The 21,608-nt window shown below is 46.5% G+C and overlaps 1 protein-coding gene across 30 annotated transcripts in view; it reads left to right on the forward strand.

The window, feature by feature from the left end:
• Window positions 1-21,608, forward strand: part of AMOTL1 (angiomotin like 1) — a 185,867-nt gene that overhangs the window by 110,907 nt on the left and 53,352 nt on the right. For all 30 annotated transcript variants that reach the window (XM_051820643.2, XM_070076937.1, XM_051820632.2 and 27 more), the window contains one exon: window positions 13,992-14,283. In XM_051820643.2, coding sequence (XP_051676603.1) covers window positions 13,992-14,283 — 292 coding nt within the window. The remainder of the gene's footprint in view (window positions 1-13,991; window positions 14,284-21,608) is intronic.

The raw sequence follows: 21,608 nt of genomic DNA on the forward strand, positions 1-21,608 counted from the left end.
TTCAGACAGAAAGGCCGTGAGGATTTGTCTGAAATGTGTGGCAGTTATACAGAGTTCAGGTAGGCTGGGACTTGGTAAGAAGTGGCAGAAGATGTGTTTGGACAAGGAAGCCAAGACCAGTTGATGTCATACTAAGGCATTTAGAATTTATCCATAAGCAACATTTTTAAATAGGCACTGAGTGTTGATGTTGAATAGTTGACTTTAATGGCAGTACAGGATGAATTAGAAGAAAGGGAGACAGGAGCCCACCAAGGCCATACAGGGTCATTTCAGCAGCACAGATCAGAACTGGTGAAGGCAGCTGAAGCTTGAGGAAGTGGGACTAGAGAAATATTATGGGTTATGATCAGGAGGGAAGGAGACCGTGCTGTGGCATAGTAGGCTAAGCCTCTGCCTGCTGCTCCTGCATGCCATATGGGCGCCGGTTCCTGTCCCAGCTGCTCCTCTTCCTTTTTTTTTTTTTTTTTTTTTTGACAGGCAGAGTTAGACAGACAGAGAGAGAGAGAGAGACAGAGAGAAAGGTCTTCCTTTTCCGTTGGATCACCCCCCAAATGGCCGCTATGGCCGGCGCACTGCAGCCAGCGCGCTGCGCATATCTGAAGCCAGGAGCCAGGTGCTTCCTCCTGGTCTCCCATGTGAGTGCAGGGCCCAAGCACTTGGGCCATCCTCCAATGCCTTCCCGGGCCTCAGCAGAGAGCTGGACTGCAAGGGAGCAACTGGGACAGAATCCGGTGCCCCAGCCAGGACTAGAACCTGGGGTGCTGGCACCGCAGGCAGAGGATTAGTCTAGTAAGCCGTGGCGCCGGCCCAGCTGCTCCTCTTCTGATCCAGTTCTCTGGTATGGCCTGGAAAAGCAGTAGAGGATGGCCAAAGTGCTTGGGCCCCTGCACCTGCATGGGGGACCCAAAAGAAGCTCCTGGTTCCTGGCTTCAAATTGGCTAAGCTCTGGTCATTGTGACCATTTGGGAAGTGAACCAGCAGATGGAAGACCTTTCTCTCTGTCTCTCCCTCTCTCTGTCTGTAACTCTACCTCTCAAATCAATAAATAAAATCTTAAAAAAATGATCAGTAGGGAAATAGGACTGGCAGGATTTAGTAATTGGTTAGATATAGAGATTGAAGAACAGGACAGCTGGAAATAAGGCAAGTGGAAATCAAGCTCTCAGGGGGAAATTGGGTCTGGAGATACAAAAGTCAGGGTTACCAACACCAGTGTTTAGAAGTTGCTGAGCTTGGGCAGGCGCCACGGCTCACTAAGCTAATCCTTCGCCTTGCGGCGCCAGCACACCGGGTTCTAGTCCCGGTCGGGGCGCCGGATTCTGTCCCGGTTGCCCCTCTTCCAGGCCAGCTTTCTGCTGTGGCCAGGGAGTGCAGTGGAGGATGGCCCAAGTGCTTGGGCCCTGCACCCCATGGGAGACCAGGAGAAGCACCTGGCTCCTGCCATCGGATCAGCGCAGTGCGCCAGCCGTGGCGGCCATTGGAGGGTGAACCAACGGCAAAGGAAGACCTTTCTCTCTGTCTCTCTCTCTCACTGTCCACTCTGCCTGTCAAAAAAATTTAAAAAAAAAAAAGAAATTGCTGAGCTTGTGCAGGGAGAACATGGAGCATTAGAAGAGAAGAGAAGTGGTTGCTGCCTATTTTGCTGCCTATTTTCAAAAAGGACTTATTTATCTGCTTCAGTGTTGGACGAGCTAAGCTTTCCCCATCTTAGTTGGATGAGCTAGGCTTTCTCCAGGCAGCCCAGTGGCTGTGTGCAGGACATACCCTGGCTATGTGTCTTCTGCAGAGGGAGTGACTGGACTTTGGCTGTGAGAGCTGGCTGAGCTGCCACTCACTTCCTAGCCACCAGCACATTTGCTCACAGTAGGCTGGGAATGCCAGCTTTGAAGGAGCATAACCAACTTTCAGGCCTGGACAGACAGCATCACTCTTTCTTCCTAAAATGGGCATGATCTGACTCCATGGAGGAACCCAAGATGGTACTCGAGAGGTTCCCTTTCTTCCCTCCTCATAGTTTCTCATGCCAGAAGCGAAATTTAATCGCAAAAACTTTCAGGTCCATGGTATTTGTGTTTACTGCATTCAAAAAAATCCATGTAGTTATTCCAGAATTATACCAGAGTTTGTTTATGATATTTTACACTCTTCCTGAACATTTAGCTCAGCATCTAAAGGGGTGAAAATATCCTAGATGAAATCGTTCTCTTCATTGGCTTTACTGTTTGTTGAAGGGTGGTGTGGAAAGTGGGTCATTTCGCTTTTTGTCGTTTGCCAACAGGTATGATGTGAGGTGGCAGAAATGGTTAGAGGAGGAGGGAAGTACTTCTTGGAGGGCTACACAGTTATTTGTAGAAAGTGTCATTTGTGTCAAATTATGACGTTAGAAGAAGAAATATATGAGGGTTTTGAGCTGACTGCCAGGTCTGGCCACTGAATTGACATGACACATCAAAATGTCTCAATACATAACAGACAGGCCGTTGAGGCTGGCCTCAGAACTACAAGGCTACTTTGTGAGCCTGGCCACAACTGGCCAGCATGGCTTCAGCTGTGCAGCCCTTGGCCAACTGGGTAAACAGAGTTGCGTCCAATCCATCCCTGCTTCAGACACATTTCACGTAGCCTGCACTCTGAGGGCTGGAGCTGAAACCTAGCAGTGTGTGATGTTCAGTTATCTGTGACTCCAGAGATAAGCAAGGCTCCTTTGAATTTCACTCACTTGCTTTGTCCTTAAAGGGCTCTCTGTCAGTCCTAGTGGTGGTGATTTAGGAAGCTGCAGGCTGCTGGGTAGCTACATACCATAGTGTAGTCCCCTACACTAGGAGGGAACTCTGGGATCACAGAGCCATCTCCCCACCTGGTGCTGCAAACGTGGGCTCAGGATGTCAAGAAGTTTCACTGGTTTTGTCCAACCCATTATGTTGTCGAGACCTCACCCTTTTAAACCTCGAGACAGGGAGATCTGAAGAGACAGGTAATAGAACTTAGGAGAAGAGTAAGAACTCAGATGTCTGGCTTTCATTCCTGACTCGCCATAGCTTAGAAATCCTCTTAGCTGCTCTGACGAGCTACGAGGGGAGGTGGATGCTTATAAAGCACTTTAGCTTCTGTCTGGAATTCCCCTGTGTGAAGCCACAAGTCAAAGCCTAGATAACTTTTGTCTCCTTGGCCCTTGTCACACGTGAGCTGGTATGGCTGGTAGAAATGAAGTGTCAGGGCAACAGGACCCCACAGGGAACATGAGCTGACCATGGATAAGATTCTGGTTTTCCTTCTTGCTCCATTTTGCTTTTCTCTAAACCTGAAGGTGGAATGGATAGGAATGAGGATAAGATGGGAATTAGCTTGTTGCTGTGGAGAATGTTGATCCTTGCCCTCGAGGCAAGAGATACTAATTCCTGATTCCCTTTGTGGAAATGGAGCATTTCTGGAAGCAGTGACTTGACATGTGTAATCTGCAGGGTTAGTAGAAATGAATGCAGAAATGAATCCCAGTGAGTGATCTGATTTCTATCAAGGCAGATTGGAGTATGTGAGTCCACATATATGTATATATACCAGAGAAATCTGTCCATATTTCAAAAAATTTGGAAACTAGAGATACTAAAATTTACTAACAGTATTCTATTGTCCATGTGTAACCACTAACATTTTCCTATACAAATTTATTACTTCACATTATAATCCAACACTATATTCAGTTTTGTATCTTAGCTACTTTAGACATCATTTTATCATAAGCCTTTTCCTATGATCTTTCATTATTTTCATAACCCTCCTTTTTATTGCTGCGTAATGTTTCATAATGTATCTAAGTCATACCATTTTTTCTCTGTACATATATGACAAACATTTTCAAGTATATAAAAATTTCCATACTTTGACTTACTCCTTTAAGGAATCATTATTAGAAATGAAATTATTGGACCAATTATAGTGAACAATTAATGGCTTTTGAGGCTGGATAACTTTGGGAAAATGTTACAGTGACTTTTTCTGTACTTTGGCCAACATTAGTCATTATAATCACAAATGAGATTTAATAGGCAAATAGTGTCATCTCAAATTTTTAATTAGCAATTACTAGCTATGTTAATGTGGGGAGAGTATGTTTATTAGTTTGATTTATTTGATCTTAAAAATTGGTCCTTCCTGTGATTCATGTATTTTAATGATTTTGGTGTGAATTAGAACCTGTTTTCTCTCACAGTTGGTCTGATTTTTCATTTGCTGGCACTCTATACATGGCAGGAAACAATGGAGCAGTGGTGTTAGTAGTGATGGTAGCAGTGGGACTCAGCCTTCACCAAGTGCTTCCTGTGCACCAAGCGCTTTGTGTGAGTTTTCTTTGTTAATCTTTACAAGGATTCTATAACTGTTTATGCCTCCACGTTTACATATGGTAAAGCCTTGGGCCTACACAGAGAGGCTGCAGTAACTTAGTCACAGCCACCAGCTTGGCAGTGTGGGAGCCAGGGTGAAACCCTGGGTGTCTTTGCTGTGCACTGCACCTCTCAGGACTGTATGTTGCAGTGGAGGCACAGGTGTGAGTTTTTCTTTTGTGGACTAGTCTGGTGAGTTTCTTATCAGAGTTATAGAATGCTGTGTTTCACATATGATGGCCAGGTGGCTCTGCCTACTTGTGTTTTGTTTTTTTTTTTTTGAGGACCAAAATACAGATTAAATATTCCACACTCTATCACGAAAGCCCTCCAGATAGACCTCTTTGTCTCCAGATGCTGGGAAGACTGTAAGAGCAAACTTCACCTTGCTGACAGCTACAGGGTGTGAGCTGTCTTTTGGTTTGCTTTCACTTCGGGGCAGGGCCTGGAAGGAGTGGTCTGTTTTCTATAGACATTTTTAGCAGACTGTTTCAGTTTTAGAAGATGATAAATAATGACTCAAGTCTAATTTTTATGTAGGCAGTTTCAGTTTGTAAAATGAAAATGACTCTCGCTGATGCAACGAACCCTTAAGACTACACATTCCCCTCTGAACCTGTACTGGGCCTCTTTGCCCCTTTCTTGGCTCTACTTTATCCCTTCAGCACAGGGGGTTTGACTTGCTAGATTTCTAGAAGCAGAGACAAGAATGGTAACTGTTGGCTATTTCATTCACTTCTGAATTATTAATTTGGTTTTTACAGTGTAGATAGATCCTTTATAAAAGCCTGAGATCACTGTGGTTGGTCCAGTCCTTCAGGCCTAGGCTGACATAAATCATCGTATATGAAGATGTCAGAGCTGGAGGTGTTGTGGCTTTCCTTCCTCACCTCTCAGCACAGTCCAGTCATCACCATGCGGGTGCCTTGCAGAGTTCTGTGTTCATGGAGAGAAGCAGAGCTGTGGCATGACAAAATCACAGATCACTATTTTCTTTAAAAAAAAAAAAAAAGGCACTGAGCATTTCCCGCAAGGAAACGTCCTGATTTTATTTTATTTAGGATTGGGTCAAAGGTACTTACATCCTCTGGGAACATGTGCGTGACAGGGCAAGGGGAGAGGGGGAGGGAAGAGGGGCCAAGTTCAGAAGCACAAGGGAGTGTGGCAAATAAAGGCGGTGGGAGTTCTCCAGGAACCCATGTCAGCCCAACAGTGCAGCCAGAGTGCAGTTTAGAATGTGAACAAGCCTGGAAGTGTACACTGAGCGTCAGGGCCTACTCCTGGTGGGCTCCATGTTTGAAACAAGTTGTGCGGGTGTTACGAGAAAGAGGTCCGGTAATGACTCTTATTTTGTGTTAGAAATGGCTGGAAGAGGGAGGAGAATTTGGGGAGTGTGTGTCTCCAAAAAAGTGAATTATTTTATTTATTTATTTATTTTTTTTTTTGACAGGCAGAGTGGACAGTGAGAGAGAGAGAGACAGAGAGAGAAAGGTCTTCCTTTACCGTTGGTTCACCCTCCAATGGCCGCTGCGGCCGGCGTGCCCCTCTGATCCGAAGCCAGGAGCCAGGTGCTTCTCCTGGTCTCCTATGGGGTGCAGGGCCCAAGCACCTGGCCCATCCTCCACTGCACTCCCTGGCCATAGCACAGAGCTGGCCTGGAAGAGGGGCAACCGGGACAGAATCCGGCGCCCTGACCGGGACTAGAACCCGGTGTGCCGGTGCCGCAGGCGGAGGATTAGCCTAGTGAGCTGCGGCGCCAGCCCCAAAAAAGTGAATTATGATTTACAATTTTTACAGTTATGAAAATAAATTGCTATGTGGGTCCAAAAGGTAAGCCAGAGCCAGGGCCGTTGCATTAAAAACTACACTTTGTCCTTAATGAAAATGAGGCCGTGCAGCCTTATAGAAATCCCGCCAGCTACCCTAGTGTTTTGAGTTCCTGCACAAGAATCAGGAGTTTGTACGGTATTTGGGCTGACCTATGGCTGGCTGAGCCAAGAGAAGTGCTCTGTGTGTCCTGACAAGTAGCTCGGCAGTGTGGGAATTTTAGCAAGGTAGGGTCAGATTCAGGTTACTTTCTCAGGAAATCTGATGCTATTCCAGCTGTAATGCATTCAATGAGGGACTCTGCTAAATAGCAGGATTAGCTCTGTCTGCCCTGCATAGCAGTGATTTTGATGTGAGTTTACCCAAGGTTTGAGTCTTAACTTGAACATTTATGAGACTAGAGTGTCTGTGTGACCAGTGAGTGCAGCTAGGGAGTACCATGGATTTGGAAAAGGAGACTTGAGGGGGTTTGAATTCTGACTCTCTCTCATCTTGTAGCTAGTTGTACAGCTTTCTTATCTGCAAATTTTGTTACAGCAAATTGTCCCGAAAACTGATTTTCCTCCTTATATAAATAAAACATCTGTTGTAGAACATTTAGAAATATAGATAATTCCCATCCTCTCCTGACCCCCAAGAGAAGGACACATTCAGTTCCATTATCCAGAGATAACCACTGGTAAATATTCCATTCACTGTGTTGCTTTGAGGATCAAAAACTTAGAAGAAAATACTGAAAGTTACATAGTTCCCTGTAGATATGAGGTATTTTTACTGAGTGAGAGTATTCAAACTTTAAGATTTCGAGACCCAAGAAATCCTGTATTATTTCATCTCATTTTAAAATTTCATTTTGTCTACTTTATTCTGATTATTTAAAATATGCTGATTTTTGCTTATCTATATTTTCTAATTTTTCTGTAATGTACAGGCATAACTTAGATAATAAATTTTTATAAAGGTAGTCATGCTTGTTTATTATAGAAAATGTGTAAAGAACAGAAAAGTATGAATAGAAAAATTCTATAGTCCCTTCACCTGAAACCCTTACCTTTTGTAGTAGTTCCTCCCAGTCTCTTTCCTATGCGTTGTTTTTCACACAGACACAATCCTAATGTGTATCCTATCTTGAGAAATTTTTAAAAAATTTTGCTTGTTGAAATGACTTGTTAATACTGACAAATGGGAAAATAGTTTTAATTTTTATTTCTCTGTTAATAAGTTTGTGTTGGAAATGTGGGTTTAGCCACTTTTGTTTTCTCTCTCTCTCCCTCTTTAATAAAGATTTTTTTATTCATTTGAAAGTCAGAGTTTTTATATATATATATATATATAGAGAGAGAGAGAGAGAGAGAGAGAGGGAGAGAGATCCTTGATTCTCTGGTTCACTCTCCAGGTGGCTACAATGGCCAGCAATGGGCCAAGCACAAGCCAGGAACCAGGAATTTCTTGCAGGTCATCCACATGGGTGGCAGGAGTCCAAACACTCAGGTCATCTTCTGCTGCTTTTCCCAGGCCATTAGCAGGGAGCTAGATTGAAAGTGGAGCAGCCGCAACACAAACCAGTGCCCATATGGGATGCCAGAGCTGCAGGCGGCAGCTTTACCCACTACAACGCTGGCACCTCATTTTTTCTTTTATGAATGATTTGACCACATCCTTCGTTTGCGAAGCCATTGATTTTTCTCTTCCTGCCATGTTTTACAAAATTTTTGTCAATTAAATAAGCCATTTTTATTCGGATTAGCCTGATGGGCTATCTGTAGATAAACACAGAGTTAATATATTGAACATAGCTGGATGATCACCGTTCACACTTGGGGACCTGGGATCACAGGCTGGAAGCAGCTGGTCTGTGTGCGTGAGTTGCTTTGATGCTTGCTCATTGAATTCTGGAACTGGCTATCCAAAATGAGGCCCATGCAGTATGATCTAGAGCTTTACTGCCCAACAGAAATGTGTGAACCATGATCTATTTTAAAATTGCCTAGAAGCTTCCTTTTTAAAAGTTTAAAAGAAATAGATGAAATTGAAATGGGCGTTTAGCACAGTGGTTAAGACACTGCTAGGGGGGCTGGTGCTGTGGCTCACTTGGTTTAATCCTCCGCCTGTGGCGCTGGCATCCCATATGGGCACCGCGTTCTAGTCCCGGTTCCTCCTCTTCCAGTCCAGCTCTCTGCTGTGGCCCAGGAAGGCATTGGAGGATGGACCAAGTGCTTGGGCGCCTGCACCCGTGTGGGAGACCAGGAGGGGGCACCTGGCTCCTGGCTTCGGATAGGTGCAGTTCTGACTGTAGTGGCTATTTGGGGGGTGAACCAACGGAAGGAAGATCTTTCTCTCTGACTATCTCTCTTTCACTGTCTACTCTATCTGTCAAATAATAAAAAAAAAGATCTCTCTCTCTCTCCTTCTGTATCCTTTTGCTTTTCAAATAAATAAAATAAATAAATAAATAAAAAGACACTGCTAGTGACAACTGCGTCCCATATCAGGCTGCCTGGATTCAAGTCTCAGCCCTGTTTCTGATTCCAACTTCCTGGTACTCTGTACACTGGTGGACAGAGGTGATGGTTTAAGTACCCAGGCCCCTGCAACCCATGTAAGAGACCTGGATTGAGTTCTGGGCTGCTGGCATCAGCCTGGCCCCACCTTTCCCGATGAAGGCATTTGGAGAGTTAATAGCAAATAGAAGGTTTCTCTCTCTCTCTCTTTCTCTCTCTTTGCCTTTCAAATACATAAAAATATTTTTAAAATATATATAATTAATTTAAAGACATAATAACCATTTAAAACATGTTTACCCTGATTGAACATCTCATGATGTATGTATGTTTAGAAACATCATATGGTATCCCATCAATATGTACAAAACTGTATGTGTCAGTTAAAAATAAAACATACTCAAAAACAAAAGCTTTTAAATTATTTAACCCATTGTATCCAAAATGTTTCACAGGTAATCAATATAAAGATCTATTAATGAGATATTTTATATTTTTTGTACTAAGAATATAGTGCACATTTCAAGTGTGCTCAGTGGTTGCCTGTGGCAATGGCCATAGTTTGGGACAACACAGGACTGAAAGCTGTGACGTCTCTGTAGGAAAGAGTACATTTCCTCTACTGCATCACTCTACATCCCATTCTATGTTCGCTAAAGCACGCTGTGATTCTTTGCTGAGGCTCTCAGCCTAGGGACTGTGATTCTTACCACACAGTGCTTGAAGGGGAAGGGAGAGAGACCCAGGACTGGTGCTTCCTGGCTCTTCCCTAACACCCTGTAGCAGTGAGTGGTAAGAAGAGAGGCTAGCAGGCATTAGCCCTTCCCTGAAGACAGACACAGTGCAATGCTTCATTGGTATCATCTCATTTAATCTCACAGACTCTGCAAGGTAGACACTGTAAATAGCAATTGTCACTGGTTCAAGGTGAAGAAAAGGCCAAAAGCTTGTCCATGGTTACAGAAGCAGAACCGGAATTTGACCCAAGGGCAAAACAAAGACCCCCCCCACCACACACACACACAGACACACTAAGGAGCAGTGCTGTCTTCTGCCAACATAAGGAGGCACCCTGTGTGGTGGAAGCATGTGGGCTCAAGTCCCCTGTTTGGCTGTAGGTAGACTGCGAGACCACTGGTGTGTCATGTGACTCCCCTGAGCCCTCCTGTAAAACAGGATGACGCGTACACATAGGGAATGGCAGCATGCAATGCCCAGCCCTCTAGAATTAAAGGGCCCCATTTTTACAGTGCTGTTTTTTCATGGCACACTTACTTTCAGGCATGATGTGAAAACATGTGGTTATTTAGGTTTGTTGTGTGCAGAGAGGAGCAGACGGCCTGCTGTGTAGCAGTCACTGATGATCTTGTCTCCCCAAGCCAAATGACATCCCCACTCCAATTTGGGGGTGTGTTTTGTGACTGCAAATGCATGAGCTGTGTTACTGTGTTGACTACTTCATGATTCCAGAGTCTGCCTGTAGAAACCAGAAGGAAAATAAGTGCCAGGCATCTCTTCTTTAATAATGCTGTTGGAGTGTTGTTTATCCTTGAAAACTCTTAAAGCAGACATGGCCTAACCTGCTGTTGGGCTTAAGCACTACAGTAGTTGACAAGCCTTTATTGACTGCCAACTCAGCATCAGTCACGATTTTCTATCCTTAGAATTCTTGCCTGCTAATAATTAGGGACAAAGACACATATGTATGAAATATTAAGTAATTTTCTATTTAAATGGGAATTGAAGAGAGCAAATTACAAATCATAAGGCCGGTGGTGATGTGTTGTCAGGAGGGCGACTTGGGCAAAATCGTGTGGGTGCAGATTCTGGGAGTCAGGCTGCTCACAGCAGGGTCCGCTCACTGGTCATGGATGGCTAGCCTTGAGGCAGTTTTGTCTGTTAGATGTAGCTCTTTCAATCCAGAGATCTCTTTTTTCACACATAGTGTAGATGCAGTTTCAGCCCTGCTCAGGTATATTTAAATCACTGGTCAGTTTGGTTTCCCAAGGTTCAACCAATCCCTTGAGAGAGAAGTAGGGCCTGTTGTTTGACCTCCTGAACCCAGGTTTTCTCTTGAAAATGGAGGTGGTGGTGCCTCTCCTGTTGCTGTGAGGATTAAGCAAAGAAGTGAAATGTAGTGCCTGGCAGATGGCACAGCCCCTCAGTCAATGTTAGTTAAATGCTCTCTGTAGACAAGACACTCACCTGTGAGAAGATCAAGTTGAATGTAGGTTATGATCCAAGAACAACCTAGAGGCAGGTTGCTAACCCTCATGCTTCCCTAGGGGCTGTTTCAGCCTTCTAACAGTCATAGTGCTTCTGTGTTAGGGTGTGCATCATGGGCCACAGATAAGTGTTAGGGACCAAGGGACAGAGAACTGAAGGTGGTTTCCTTCCCTCCCTGCTGTCACCAGTCCAGGGAAGTGTAGTGACTCTGGAATCAGAACACCTGAGCTTGAAACTCCTCTGCATTCTTGTTATCTCTGTTGTTATCTGTTCCTATATTTTACAACATGCCATCCTGGGTCTTGTTTTTCTTGTCTAAATAGACTTGACATTGATGGCCATTTTATTTTATTTAAAGATTATTATTTATTTAAAAGGCAGAATTACAGAGAGGCAAAGGCAGAGAGAGAGAGAAAGAAGTCTTCCATCCACTGGTTCACTCCCCAAATGGCCGCAACAGCTGGAGCTGCACCAATTTGAAGCCAGAGCCTGGAACTTCCTCCGGTTCTCTCACCCGGGTGCAGAGGCCTAAGCATGTGGGCCATCTTCCATTGCTTTCCCAGACCATAGCAGAGAGCTGGATCAGAACTGGAGCAACCGGGACTTGAACCAGCACTGCAGGCAGCTTTCCCCGCTATGCCCCACTGCCAAGAAATCCAGCTGCACTTATCCTTCACCTTGGGTGAATTGTGAAGAGAATGGCCAGGAGAAGGGAATGGGGGTCTGCTTTTGAGGAATCTGTGGCATGTTGGCTCTTAACTAAGTCACCTCTTTCCATGAAAAAGGCAGGTAAGCTTTGGACAGTCTGCAGGAAGCTGTACTCAGTGGCAGATCTCTGGTCCTTAGGTCCAAGCCTGAAAGGAGTGCCTATGACCTGGGGTGAAAGCTGGGCATTATGAATGGGAGACTGGGGCATTTCATTCTTTGATGGAATTGAACCTCAGGATAACACTCAGGATACGCTCAGGATAACATGTATTCACATTCACTTGAGTGTGGAAGCGGCATGAATTCATCAAAGTGCAGGGATGTTTTATGTCTGAAGAGCTGGCCAGGTCATTTTGTGATTGTGTGCAAAGAGAGAGAGGACGACGGATGGTTTATGTCTTCCCACTGGCAACCTTCCTTGAAGTCCACTTACCAAATAAACAGCTGCATTGAGCTCCACGGTGCCTCATTACGTTGCCAGGAAAACTCAAATCCCACTTATTTTAGCCGGAAACTGAAGGGGCTCCTAGGTTGAGGACATCAGGGAATCCACTCGGAAAATAGTGAGTGCTGGGTGTCAGTTACCCAAGCAATGCCCAGTGTTCGTGACTGTTAGGTTCTGCTGAGTTTATTCTGAGATCATCTTTATCAAGGTCTGCATACCCGTGTGTGTATTAGCGGGGGAGTCAAGGTGACCCTTGTCAAAGTTTTTTGTAGACATTTAGCCACTAGGAGTTGGCATCCATAGGTATTCAGGCTATGAGACCTTCTTATGAGATGAGAGATGTGAAGATTGACAGGGTCCCAAAACATTCCCAGAAAACAGACTTAGAGGAAAACAGAGGTCCAGGAAAAATGAGGTTGTTGTGGGAGCTTTGTAGATGGATGAACACAAGTTAGAGAAGGTGACACATGCGAGTGTTACTGAGTAGAAGCAGCTGGATCTCCAGGGCTCAGTCCTAGGACCCAGAGCATTGATGATTTGGGTGTTGCTGGTGATTCTTAGCACTTTATCTCCAGTTCCTGGGGTGAGACCTAAATGTTGAGAAGGTCTGCAGAAAAACTAGTTTTCCCAGTTTTCTGCAGCATGGGACATCTGCGATTGGAGAACTAGACATCAGGACTCTGGTGTTTATACCTGAAGGGGTTGTCAGGAGCTCTTGGCTGAGATTAAAAGACAAGACAGTGATTCTTAGGAAACTGGTCAACGGAATAGTGAGGAAGGAATTGTTAAGAAGTGGGGATAAGAGTTGGAAACTCACAGTTTCAAATGTAGGAGCTAATAGCAAGAATTTGGGCCACCAAGGGATACCTGCATGTGTTCTTTATAACATGGCCAACATTAGACTCCATCTCCAAACCTCTCCCACTCCAGCAAAACAAAACATAAATTAGTTCTCCCCCTAGACATACCCTTTTTATTCAATGATATCCCTTTTCATTTTCATGGAGCTCACACCTGAGGAATAATTTTAATTTTCCTGCCAGCCTTTCATACCATCCACAATATATACAAAACAAAAGCAAACCACCCAGCAGTTTCACTTCCGCTGCAACTCTGTGAGTCCCTAGTTCTCACCTGGCCACATCTTGGCCTCCTCACTGGCTCTGTGCATCAGATCTTGTCCCCATGCACCCTGTCCATTGCAGTACTCAGAGGAAAGGCAGATCCTTCCCTGGCGTGTACACCTGACGGGGAAGTCTGTTCTTGGCTCACAAGGGCTCCTACCCATCTCTAGTTTTTTCTTGCCCTGCTGATTGCTGGCTGTGCTTTGTGCCAGCTTGCTCTCTTCCACTTTCCATGCCAGTGCTAATTCCTGCCGTAGGCCCCATGCACTACACTGATTCCCCTAACTGAAATACACCTTCCCCCTACTTCTCCGTCTCCTCTGTGCATACCACTGGCTCCTGCTTGTCTGTAATTTGGACTTGAGCTCAAAGACTTTTCCCCTGATCTCTCTCTCTCAGAGTTAGCCACTCAGTCATCTCCTCTCACATAGCTCCATTTATTCTTTGGAGAGTGCCCACTACTGTTTGAATCTCGGCTTTGTTTGCTGACTGTTGCTGATGGCCAGCTTGTCTCCATCCTCTGTTAGAGTGGAAGCCTCATGAGAGTCATGTGGGCTGTATCCCCAGGAGTCAAAACAATGCTGATGCAGAGGGGAGCAGAGTGAGTACCCGTGGAATGAGGGACTTGGCCTGCTGTGTCCACCCGGCATTGGGAAGTGCACTGAGGACCTCACGTGGTGGAAGCCATCCACGGTGCACACAGCGTTGGGCTTGCCTTCCTACTCCACCACTCACTTCCCCTGGGATCTGATTGCTGGCCTTGTGTTCCCTGCAGCCGTCCGTGCCAACTTCCTTTCCCGTCGACAGTGCAGCAGCACAGCCCCATGTCCTCCCAGACCTCCCCAGTCAGTGGGCCGCTGCACTCCGTCTCCTTGCCGCTTCCACTTCCGATGACCCTGGCCGCTCCACAGCCCCCACCTGCCGCCTCCCCGAGCCAGCAGCTTGGTCCAGATGCATTTGCGATCGTGGAGCGAGCCCAGCAGATGGTGGAGATCCTCACCGAGGAGAACCGGGTGCTTCACCAGGAACTTCAGGGTTACTACGACAACGCTGACAAACTCCACAAGGTATGTGACTTTCCGGGGCGCAGGAGGGAGAATGGAAAGAACAGAATTCTTCATCTGCTCATGATGGGGTTGATACGTTGACTCACTTGCCAACGTTGATGCCAGGTGCTGGTCAAGGCTTTAGGGCAACAGACCAGAAGGAAAGAGAGTTGCATATACAGACAGCTGCAAGGGAGTGTGAAGGGGCCCATAGTCACAACAGAGGTAGCCGGTTGGCCGGACACCAAAGCTAAGTAGATATTCACCAGGAGGCCAGGGTGGAAGAGGGAACGCAGCAATACAGAGGAGAGGAATTGACAGGTTAATTTTTCTATTAAATCTGGAAATCTCAGAAACCATGAGATTGCTGTTTCCTTAGTTGGTCTCTGCAAAAAGTGGCATTGCCTCAACACCGGAGGGTCAAGAGTAGGTGCTCTTGTGTGCTTTCCGTGTGCTTCTGGCTTCTCAGATGGGAAGATGTGAGTCCCACCTATGTTGTTGTCATGGGAATGTAGGATGTGTGGCAGCCTTCATCCTAAGGACTCCAGGCTGAGAGCCAAAGTAAACAGGAGAACATCCTGCAGGATGAACCGTCACCAGGCAGTGATTTCATGAAGACCCACACGTCAGCATCCGACACGCTGCAGGCAGGTTGGCAGAGGCACAAGGGGGACGGAGGCAGTGGGATGTTGCAGGGCAGAAGGTCACAGGGCACCTGAGTTCCCCTTCTAGGGGCAAGGAAGCCTGTGTGGTGGTAGTGAGCTCATAAGAGTCTCAAGTGTCTGACTGTCCCTGGCAGTAAGGGGCTTTGTCAAGAGAAAAGGTAGGAATGTAAACTGCTGACTACAAAAGCATTGCCACATTAGGCCCTAGATGACTCCTGGCTGGCTCATTTACTGATCACTGTGCAGAGCTGATTTCACAAGTGTAGCTGGTCAGAGTGTCAAAGAAGTAGGCTTCCTTCACTTCCTGAGAGTGACCAGGGAACAAGCCGGGAGCAGTGGAGTTGATGATGCAAAGGTGCCCAGTCTGCCCCAGCACATTCACATGGAACTTCCTCCGAAAGGGTCTGAAATTTCCTGCGGTCAAGTCCAGGCTTGGCTCAGGGAGCTCTCGATGCCTTTATTGAAAGGGAAAATGGGGGCCAGAAACAAACAAGGGCTGGCTGAAGACTGTGGCCTTACTCCCACCTCCACCTGAACCCTTACAAGTTGGGAAACTGGTATGTGTCTCCTGGCCCTTGGCCTGTAAGTTGCCTCACAGGCCCTGGCTTGCCTCGAAAACCTCCCAGGGCAGCCTCTTTCTTGGTGCAGTCTGGAGATTAGGAAGGGCAGACTCAGCACTTTCTGGGAAACAAGTGTTTCTTTCTTCTGCCCTAATGGAGCTCAAGGCAGACATGTTCAGGGCTATGCAGACCTACCTGAGGGCAGAGCTTGGTGCTGGCTCTTTTCACATAGATGTTTCTGAAGAGTTACGTGGACAGAGCAGGAATCAGGAGGTCTTCCTGTTATTCTACAATGATGTTTTTAGTAATATACACTGTTTATTGACCTGTAGCATACATCTCTTTCTTATTTTGCTGCACATTTTTATTTTGAAAAACTAAATCACTCAATCACCCAGTGACTCAGTTTCTCCATGCAGAAGATGATTCTTAAAATTTGCATTGAGAAGATTTTTGATGAATTCTGGAAAAGGAGACAAATCAAAAGCAATTTCCTTTTTGGAACTGAAAGCTTCCTCTGTCTCCTGAGTACTATCAATGTTTCCATTAAAGACTGCGTTTCACAAATCTGTCATATGTCAAACCAGAAATGTTGATGGAACCTGGAGATTTGGGTAGATACTTGCCGTATGCCTCACCAGTTGCGTGGCTGTTCTCAGCACTGGGACCAGGAGAGTTGCTTGAATTTTGTGTTGTAACCTTTTGTGCACTGTGTTTCCAAGGACATCCTGGTCTCGGTCTTACCTCACCACCGGCCTCATTGCTCAGTGTTCTTAAGAAGCAGCTGCTGATGTCTTGGGTCTGGGGAGAGAGTGATTGCAATGACAGCTGCTTCTCAGTGATGCTGCTGTTAGTGTCCTGGTGTGAATTTGACCGCCTGTTTTGAGTGGGCTCACTGTACTATGCTACAGGATCTGACCGCTCTGTGCCTGCAATATCGTCTCATCTGAGAGCCTCACAGCATTGGGAACGCTTTCACCCTCACAGAGATGAGTTGAAAGGGCAGAACCGAAATTGATGGATTTTTAATTGTAGAGCTTAGTGTACACATACTCTGCCAGGAACACGGCAGAAAAGCACGACTCAGTTCAAGTGCTGCCAAAGCCCAGCATGGATATGAAGGCCCTGTTTGCACAGAAGCACAGGGTGGTGATGACCACTGTTAAGGAAGGATGCTTGAGGATCCCCAGAAAGAGCTATTATTGTTGTCTTCCCTTTGGGTTACTTATTTTGCTTCTTCTTCCTCCAAGTTTCTATGAAACTTAATGAATGGACAGAGTTTTCACCAAGACCAGATTGTGGGCCTCGGAAGCCATCAGAACAGATGGGTTTTGGTATGGAAAGGTCCAAGCATTGATGGCTCCCCTAGGCTTGCTTTATTCCAGATCTTCTTTTGTGAGCTAAACAAAGGTGGCTTTAATCGGTCCACCTGTGGCTTGCACCATGGGCCCTTCTCTGCCCTGTATGTCCTTGAGCTTTGTGTGTGAAAGGCGCACAGAAAAAAAGCCAGTGTGTGGACATTGGAATGGTGTTGATTTTCTCAGGGCGCATTTGCTTCATGGCAGCAGCACCGTTGGAAGGCGTGAAGGGCTTTCTTTTATGCTCCTCGTTGTGTTCCTGGGACTCTGAGTGCTTCCTTGTGATTACAGGGGTTCTTTATCCTTGCCTAAGAGCTCCCTGACCCCTGGACAGGAAGGCAGGTGGGGAACTGTGAAGGCAAACTTGATATTTCCCCCACGCACCATACTCAGTCTCAACTGTCCCTGATGGTTCCCATATTAAAATTAGCCCATCCAACTTTCCCTTTGTCTTTAACAAAGCCCAGATGGACTTGAGATGGTCTGGTCATGCAAGGGTGTGGCTCCCACTCTGAAGGCGTTTACAATCATGACTGGAAGAGCTTTAGACTTAAAATTCTTAAAATGAGCCTCATTGAACTTCCTACCCCTTTGGAATCCTTGCTGCATGTCCCTGAAATGTGATCATTCATTTTTTACTTGAATGCTTCCAGAGGGGCTGACATTGTGGTGCAGTGGGTTAAGCTGCTGCCTGCAACATTAGCATCCCATATCTGAGTGCACATTGAGTCCCAGCCGCTCCACTTCCAATACAGTTCCCTGCTAATGTGCAAGAGAAGGCAGCATAAGGTGGCCTAACTGCTGGGGCCCCTGCACCCATGAGGAGACCAAATGGAATTCTACTTCTGGCTTCCATCTGGCCCACATCTGGCTGTTGCAGCCATTTGGGGAAGGAACCAGCAGGCGGAAGATTTCTCTTGTGCACACATGCTGTCTCACTCTTGCTGTGTCATTCTGATTTCCAAATAAAATAAATCTTAAAAAAAAAATGCTTCCAGAGAAGAGAAGCTCACTACTGGATATACTACATTTCTGGAAAACGTAGCTGAGAAAATTCTTTATGTTGAATCAAAGTCTGCATTGCCTTAACTTCCTACATTTGATTATAGCTCTGTCCTCTGTAACCACATTGACAAATCTTTCACTACCACTACAGCCATTGCTTCTCATACAGAACACCTTGCCCTGCACTGGGATCCTTATTCTTTGTCTCTGGGTGCCTTCTAAGTACACAGCCATGTGCTGATTCTCACTTATTTAGCATTGAGATAGGAAACTACACCATGATAGGGGCCCTGAAGTTTCCTTTTGCAGTGTGCAGAGAGAAGTGCTTTTAGTGAAAGAATCCATGGCTGGGCATGGTGTATCAGTATCCACTCTGCCTTTAGAAGTTAGATATTTAGGCCAGCGCCACGGCTCGATAGGCTAATCTTCCGCCTGTGGCGCCGGCACACTGGGTTCTAGTCCTGGTCGGGGTGCCAGATTCTGTCCCGGTTGCTCCTCTTCCAGTCCAGCTCTCTGCTGTGGCCCAGGAGTGCAGTGGAGGATGGCCCAAGTCCTTGGGCCCTGCACCTTCATGGGAGACCAGGAGAAGCACCTGGCTCCTGGCTTTGGATCAGCGCGGTGCGCCGGCCACAGCGGCCATTGGAGGGTGAACCAACAGCAAAAAGGAAGACCTTTCTCTCTGTCTCTCTCTCTCTCTCACTGTCTACTCTGCCTGTCAAAAAACAAAACAAAACAAAACAAAAAAACCACCACCACCAACAACAACAAAAAAGAAGTTAGATATTTAAAGACTGACTCAGCAGTCAGCATTTTTGTTGTCAACAGGGAACAGTTCTGGGGTGTTAAGAATTATGTCCCTGAGGAGTTAACAGTGAAGTAAGAGACTCAACAATTGCACGCCCATATCACAGTTCCCATGAGGCAAATGAACCAGATAAAAATAACACTACAAAGTCAGGTCCAGAGGAAGTTTCTGTGAGACGTACAGTTCAGGGAGGCCTCCTCAGTGCTCTGGACTTGCAGGATGAGTGCTAGTCTCCTGGTGGAAGCCTCGAGGGTGTAGGGCACCGACAGCCTCCTTTGTGACTAGGTCATGCCCTGTGATGTTCAAGGAGACTGTCCCTGTGGCATGCTCACCTGACTGGAAACAAAAGATGCCTTTTATAGGTGAAATTAGCAAAGAAATGGTCTTGTGTTTTTAAAAATGCTTTTTTTTTTTCATGTACTTGAAAGAGAGAGAGGGAGAGAGATCAATCTTCTGTTAGTTCACCCAGCAAATGGCCACAACAGCCAGGGCTGGGCCAGGCTGAATATAGGAGTGTGGAATTCCATCTGAGTCTCCTTCACAGGTGGCAGGGGCCAAGCACATAAACCATCATCTGCTGCCTCCCATCATGCATTAGCAGAGAGCTAGATCAGAAGCAAAGCAGCCCAACTAGAACTGGCACTCCAGTAGAGGATGCGGGTGTCGTAAACAGCAATTTCTCCCTCTGTGACACAGTGCTCACCCCTGGTGTTGTGTGTGTTGTGAAAACAGAATTAAAAGGAAGAAATGCCATTTGCAGAACTATGAACAGGATTCAAGGCATCCTGCTCACTGTGCTGCCGTATTAACAATAATTCATATCTTTGAAAGAAGCAGAAGGGCCTTGTGGAAATGAGATCATGGAAGACCCAGCTCCGGTTTAAGGAGGCCTTTGTGTCGCTCCCTCTCTTCGTGGAGGAACGACACAGGACCCTGCACTGTTCTTTTGTCTGCTTGGCCCTTCCCGGGTTTGCTGCTGGTTCTTCCCGGGTTGGCTGCCGTCCCTCCACCTCCGTGGAGGGGCGGGCCCCCCTGCCACTTTCCCCACTTCCGCGGGGGAGCGGCACACCGCCGGCCGGCTATCTCGGGGGCTGCTCAGGTGTTCCTCATAGATGTTCCTGGTGCATGTTGTCTCTCTCCTCCTTTATAGTCCTCTTCCACCAATCCCAACTCTGCTACCCACACGCCGAGTACGCTGCTCTCCTCCAATCAGGAGCAGCTCCTGCAGCTCAATCAAATTGGCGAGAGGCAGCTGTGTAGAAGTTGTTTACTCCTCTCCCAGCGCCATATTGTGGGAGAGCAGATGCATAGAATAAGTCTTAATTCCAGTAACTTAGTCTAGTCCGAGTTGCTCCCCACACCTTTGGGAAAATAACATGGCACCAAAAGGAGCCTACTTGGCTGCCCCTGAGCAGAAGCCCCAGGGCCCTCCGGCCTCTGCACTGCCCTCTTTCAGACACCTCTGGGGACCCGGACCAAGGTCTCTCCTTTCCGTTTTTGGCTTCCTGGTCCTATGGTACCCCTGGCTTCTTCTCTCTCCCTGTTCTTCTGCTCATCCCTCCCTCAGCATGAGTGCTCTCCGTGCATGGCCCTCTGGTCTACAGCTGGTCACCCAAGTGCTCTCCACTTTATGACTGCATCTGCCATCTGTTCACTGGGGACACCACAGCTGTCTCCTGGCTTTCAGACCTGTGTGTGTCCACCTGGTAATGGGAAATCTTTCCCAAGATATTCTGCAGGCTCCTCAAACGTCTTGTCTCCCAAACTAGGCTGACTCCTTTTTCTTTGGTATACCTGTTTCTCTTGGAATAATGCCTATGTTCTCTTTTATTTCTCTCCTTTATGGTCCAGACCTAGCACCAAGACCTACTGATTCTACTCTTTAGTGTCTTGATGCCCATCCTTGTCACCTCTCCGTGAACTTGCTACAGTAGCCTCTTACCTGGACTTTTCTCCTGCTTCCTCTCCCCATTCCCATTCTTTCATGCCATGCTTTAGTTTTATCTCTACAAAAACTCTGAAAGTTTCATGCCACCTTTCTGCTTATAGCCCTCCCCTCTCCAAAACCATCCACCCCTATAATTCTCCCTTACTGTAGCTTGTAGTCCATCCTTGGGCCCCATAGCCTGCCACTGGGTCCTTGTTTGTGTCCCTGGACTTCCTGTCCCATCAGAAACATGCACCTACTTTCTAAGCTGGTGCCCTGTATTTTGCACGGAATGTCAAAACCCTTTCAACCTTCTTTTCTATCTGGCAAATTCCTGTTCATCCTTCAATATTCATTTAAGATGGCATTTTCTCTAACATATTTTTAAAGATTTTTTTAAAATTTATTTATTTGACAGGTAGAGTTACAGACAGTGAGGGGGAGAGAGAGAAAGGTCTTCCTTCCATCGTTTCACTCCCCAAATGGCTGCAATGGCCGGAGCTACACTGACAGTGAGAGGGAGAGACAGAGAGAAGGGTCTTCTGTCCATTGGTTCACTCCCCAATTGGCCGCATTGGCCAGAGCTGTGCCAATCCAAAGCCAGGAGCCAGGTGCCTCCTCCCTGTCTCCCATGCGGGTGCAGGGGCCCAAGCACCTAGACCATCCTCCACTGCCTTCCCGGGCCACAGCAGAGAGCTGGACTGGAAGAGGAGCAACCGGGACTAGAACCCAGTGCCCACATTGGATGCCGGCGCCACAGACAGAGGATCAACCTAGAGAGCCACAGCACCAGCCCCCTAACATATTTTTTTAAAAACCCTCTTGCACCCAGCAAAGTGGGATTAGTTTACCACCACATCCCTTATTATATTGTGTGTGTCTGGGTAAGGCCAACTTAGACTGTGAACTCTTCCTAAAGGCCAGAAATTGTCTCAGCACTCTGTCCCTGGCACCCAGAAGAGTTTTTGCACATTGCAAATGAACACTGAATATTTGTTAGGATATGTATTATTTATTGGAGTCTTG

Source organism: Oryctolagus cuniculus, chromosome 1, assembly GCF_964237555.1.
Source record: "Oryctolagus cuniculus chromosome 1, mOryCun1.1, whole genome shotgun sequence".
In the NCBI taxonomy this organism is placed as follows: Eukaryota; Metazoa; Chordata; class Mammalia; order Lagomorpha; family Leporidae; genus Oryctolagus; species Oryctolagus cuniculus.